Source organism: Brassica napus, chromosome C7 (assembly GCF_020379485.1).
Source record: "Brassica napus cultivar Da-Ae chromosome C7, Da-Ae, whole genome shotgun sequence".
Classification (NCBI taxonomy): domain Eukaryota; kingdom Viridiplantae; phylum Streptophyta; class Magnoliopsida; order Brassicales; family Brassicaceae; genus Brassica; species Brassica napus.
The window spans coordinates 27,329,077-27,334,369 of record NC_063450.1 but is presented as its reverse complement, the minus strand read 5'-3'; the positions used below and the strand labels follow the sequence as shown (position 1 = coordinate 27,334,369).

At 36.5% G+C, this 5,293-nt stretch overlaps 1 protein-coding gene across 1 annotated transcript; it reads right to left on the bottom strand.

Annotated features, from left to right (window-relative positions):
- Nucleotides 1-1,750: 1,750 nt before the first annotated feature.
- Nucleotides 1,751-2,994, bottom strand: LOC106399100 (nascent polypeptide-associated complex subunit alpha-like protein 4). Its single transcript, XM_013839572.3, has 4 exons — nt 2,770-2,994; nt 2,595-2,685; nt 2,277-2,401; nt 1,751-2,195 (listed from the first exon to the last, which is right to left on the bottom strand). The coding sequence occupies exons 1-4, from the start codon at nt 2,833-2,835 to the stop codon at nt 1,848-1,850; spliced, it is 630 nt and encodes a 209-aa protein (XP_013695026.1). The 5' UTR covers nt 2,836-2,994; the 3' UTR covers nt 1,751-1,847.
- Nucleotides 2,995-5,293: the final 2,299 nt, after the last annotated feature.

Genomic DNA, 5,293 nt, shown 5'->3' with positions numbered 1-5,293 from the left:
CCAAATCAAGATAGTAGATCACCTTGACGCAAATGAGTCGTTTCATTCAATTTTTTTTAATTTTTTTTAACAATCATTTGAGTTGGATTCAATTTTTTCTTCCTCTAAAATATTGACGTGCATGGACTTTGACCATTCCTTCTCCTTATTGCTATTGCAATATATATACTAGTCTTCATTGACCATAAACATATCTATTAGAAAATCATATGGGAAACAAACATTCTCCTGCAAATCATATATAATAGTTTCTCAGTTATTATCTATGGACCCAAAATTAATCAAACATGAGAGACTCTGTTTACTTGGTTTTATCAAGTGAGCCCCATAACCACATTTAGAGAGGAAATGTGTCGGTCTTTAGAAGCTATAGTCACCTTCTACAATAGTATATTTATATAGGCCAATGTAGCAACGTGTGATTGACCCTAAAACTCTACAATTCTTGAGAAAAGATGGAACATGAAGAACATAATGGGTCCAAATTTTGTGTCAGATAAATACACTTGGAAGAAATGATCGATGCAGACAAATTCTAGCTTTATTGCAAAAAATATTTAACAGTATAGGAAAATAATTTCACCATTATAAAAAAAAAAAATCAAAACCAAATTAAAACGAATTTTAGTTGAAATAAGATTTATTAAATTTTGATTTAGTTTTCAATAAATTTTTAAATTTTTAGTTGTCTTTCATGAAACATGGAAATTCAAAACATTAGTATATATCTATATAGTTTCTTGAAATTTCAAAATCAATTATTAGTTATTTAAGTTTTAAGCAAATGAAAAAAAAATACAATATCCAATAATAAAGAAACAATTTCAAATTTATTAATGATTGATTAAATTTAAATGATCATATTTTCATAATTGGATACATGATACATTTTCCCCGGACATGATCCATTGTTATCAGATTTTTTTTTTGATAATCTGGGTATCCAGTGAATCCGTTTGTACGCAATGATAATTAGATATTCATGTTGTATGGCTACAAAAGTAGATATATGTGAGATGGCAGGTTTCGAACTAATCACCTTTCCACATGTACACAAATGCACAACCTGGTTTTCTTAGACGCTGTTTCATTTAGGTGTGACATCATATAACTTAATTTAATAGCTTTCTTTGTCAATCTAGAGATGCTTAACGTCTTATTTGTATACAGGTGGAGAATGGGTTTAGCGGTGACAGTTTTCCATCGATAACTGCCAATGCATCCATCTGCAAAGAGTTACATCGCCTCGAAGAGGAGTTTCACCCCAAAAGTCGAAGATATAACAGAAGAACAAGCGTAGACCTTGATCGCTGTCCCACATCAAGAGAAGAGATTGTGTGCTTCTTGAACGAGCTTGGTTGGCTTCTTCAGAAGTAGCAGACCTCTAAGCCTAGAGAACAATCCGACTTTCCCCTATCACTCTTCAAGTTTTTGAGCCTAGACCTCTAAGGTGCTCTCCTCCACATGTTTGGTAGAGAGAAACTTAGTGAATGATGAGCTGAACAGAAAAGCACAGATATGGTAACTACTCATTCATTAATCTGTTATCCCCATCTCCTCACCAATGATACACAAGAGGTTTCTTTCTTTCTAACAGAAAAAGTTGGTTTTTATCATTGTATCAGATGGGATGATCGACAAAAGAAACAAGCAAGCCTCACTAAACATCGAGATTGTTTAAAGCAGGAGATTAAGTTCAGTGACAAACAAGTTATCATCATGTGGTACTTGTGCAACTGTGACTCTAAAGTAGAGGAGAAAAATAGCGTTTAAAGTGGCGGAACACAAACAATGTTCGAGAAATGAGACGTTTAATAATGAAAAGAGGACAAGTGCGAGAACTCAACCTATGTAGTGAGTTCCATGATGGCGGAAACAATATCTCCATCGTTGGCTTTAAGAGCCTTAGTGGCTTTGGCCTTGGAAACACCAGCCTGAGTCATCACGAGCTCAACATCCTTGGCTTCAACACCGGTCTCATCAACATCATCATCATCTTCGTCTTCCTCTTGCGCAACCGCGGCTGCTTCAGCGTTAGGGGGGATCATCGACGCAACATCCGGCATCTTAAACCTCTGAGCAGCTTGAGCTTGTAGCTGAGAGCTCATATCATCTATCTTGGCCTCGCCGAATATGACATAGGTCTCAGAGTTGGGACTCTTGAACACATCCGGCTTCGAGATGACAAACAAAACCTGAAGAGGGGATATGCAAGAATCAAACATTGGTTTTCAAGAAAGATAGGATTAATTAAACAAAAAAAAAATGGTCATTACATTCTTTGATCTCTTGATAGTCACTCTGCTAACATCAGTGACAGGTTTCATTCCGAGTTTCAGCATAGCTTTGCGGCTTTTCTTCTCGCTCCTACTTTGTTTAGAGCTCTCATTGTCACCAGCTCCTTGAAAAATAAGTACAACACAAGTCACAACAACATAACCACAAGACTTTATATAGTATTAACAGAGTCTATATAAAACACAAACGATAATACACATAACAAATTCAATAAATAAATAAATAAAAACCATTTCTAATCATCACTAGAACCAACACATCGACGGAATGAATCAAATCGAGATAATAGATTATACCATCGACGTTGTCATCGTCATCGTCATCGTCATCGACATCATCGTCTTCGTCTCCGTCTTTGACATCCTCAACGACAACATCATCTTCCTTCTGCTCAATACACAGATCAGAAGAAACAATCGTCATATGACCACGAATCGAAACAAAAGAGAGAGCAAGGGAAGGGAAACGAACCTCGAGCTTCATTTGCTCTTTGATGGCTTCCTCAATCTTCACTTCTTCAACAACGGCGCCTGGCATTTTCTCCTTCTTCTTCTTCTTCTTCCTACGAAACAACCCTTTTAGACAGACAGTGCAGCGGCGATAATACTCTTTACCCTTTTTCAGTGGCTACGAATAGATACGATGAAAAGGGAGTGCTTGTGGGCTTGCTTTATTATCAGCCCAGTTTATCAATTGACTGACCCTTATAAAGCCTGTTTTAAAGTCCATTTTACATCAGTGGGCCCAGATACGATGAAGCTTGGTGTGGCGAGCAAATAAAAAGAAACCGAATAACATGTATCGAGCTGTCACGAAAAAATGAATTTAAACTGAAACTAATCAAACATAAATATCTATATGGATCTTCTTTTTTTTTTTTTTTGACTGAATCTATATGGATCTTGTTATATGGTATTTCATATTTTATTTGAACCAAAACAAATACATGAAAGTTTAAAAACCCAAAAAGCTATGACAAATCTAAACTTAATTCCAAATATGTACTCCAAAAGTATTCTAGGATTCAAATAAGTATCTTAAATATCTATAACAGAATAACTAACTTAGATACTCTGTTTAATGTAAATTTTGCTATTTATTTGGTCAAATAATAAGGTTTTATGTTTTGTCAATTGCATTAGAAGTTTAATTATGAATATGTTTGCTTATTAATTATACCAATGTTTTCTATTTTTGAAGTTTAAATAGTGTTTTCAATGTTTACAAAAGATCTGTTCGTTTACTTGTGGCGCGACATGCAAAATGCGATTAGATTTATGTTAGTTTTTATTTTTAATTTTGTTATCAAAGTTTAAATAATGTTCACTTCTAAATATAACTGAACTTTTGTTACTGTAATTTTTTTAAATTTTCACTACAAGAAAACAACGGTATTCTGACGGACATTCCGACGGAAAATGAAATCCTCGGAATATCCCGAAGAATTTCCGAGGATATTCCGAGGAAACACAAAATTTGGTTTCCTCGGAATATACCGACGAAATTCCGAGGAAATATTAATCCGTCGGAATATTCTTATGAAATACCGAGGAAAAATGTATTCCTCGGAAAAAACCAAGGAATTCCGAGGATATATTATAGCCGTTAGAGAGCCGTTGGGGGATTTAAAAATTCCGAGGAAATTCCGACGAACTAGCCGTTTCCGTCGGAATTTCCTCGGGCTGTCGGCAGGATTTCAACTATAAATATAAGCAACCCTCTTCCTCTTCATTCACTCCATATCTTCATCCTCCCTCTTACTCTCTTTACACACGAATTTGATTCATAAAAAACATGTCTTCTTCAAATTATTTTCGTTCTTGGATCGATCGACCTCATTTGGATCCGAACATGAGATTGCTTACGGAAGAATACCAACGAGGTATAACCGAATTCATGGGGTTAGTTCACCGACAACCGGAAGCAAAAACAGGTATGTTAAGATGTCCTTGCTCTAATTGTAAAAATAGAAAGGTTATTAAAGAGTGGGATGTTTGAACTCATCTATATTTGAGTGGGTTTACACGAAGTTACAAAATTTGGTATCATCATGGGGAAACTGATTATGAACATGGTAGTACTAGCGAACCTCAGCCAGCGGTTAGATTAGAAGAACCAATTAGAATGGATGTAGATTATGGTGTAGGTACTGAGCATATGGTAAATGATCATTTTAGAGGGGAAGATTTACCCAATGCACAAGCTAGGAGATTTTATGATATGTTGGATGCTGGAAAGCAACCATTGTACGAAGGTTGCAGAGATGGTCATTCAGCTTTATCATCTGCTACAAGATTGATGGGCATTAAAACATATTATAATTTGGCTGAAGACTGTGTGGATGTGATTGCTGATTTTGTAAAAGGTATTCTACCCGAGGATAATGTAGCTCCTGGTTCATACTACGAGGTTCAGAAACTCGTAGCTGGTCTTGGTTTATCGTATCAGGTAATAGATGTATGCAGCGACAACTGCATGATTTATTGGAGGGCGGATGAACAGCGGGTTACATGCAAATTTTGTGGAAAGCCACGTTATAAAGATACGAGTGGAAGAGTTCCAGTGCCATATAAAAGGATGTGGTATTTGCCTTTGACGGAAAGGTTGCAGAGGTTGTATCTGTCTGAACGCACAGCGCAACCAATGAGATGGCATGCGGAGCACTCAACAGATGGTGAGATCAGACATCCTTCAGATGCAAAAGCGTGGAAGCATTTCCATTCAAAGTATCCCGAGTTTGCGTATGAGAGAAGAAATGTCTACCTTGGATTATGTACTGATGGTTTCAGCCCGTTTGGCAAGAGTGGAAGACAGTATTCTCTATGGCCCGTCATTCTTACACCATACAACCTACCCCCAAACTTGTGCTTGCGACGAGAGTTTTTGTTTCTCTCGATTCTCGTTCCCGGACCAGAGCATCCTAAGAGATCACTTGATGTGTTTCTTCAGCCACTAATATATGAGTTGCAACAACTATGGGCTCAAGGTGCTGAAA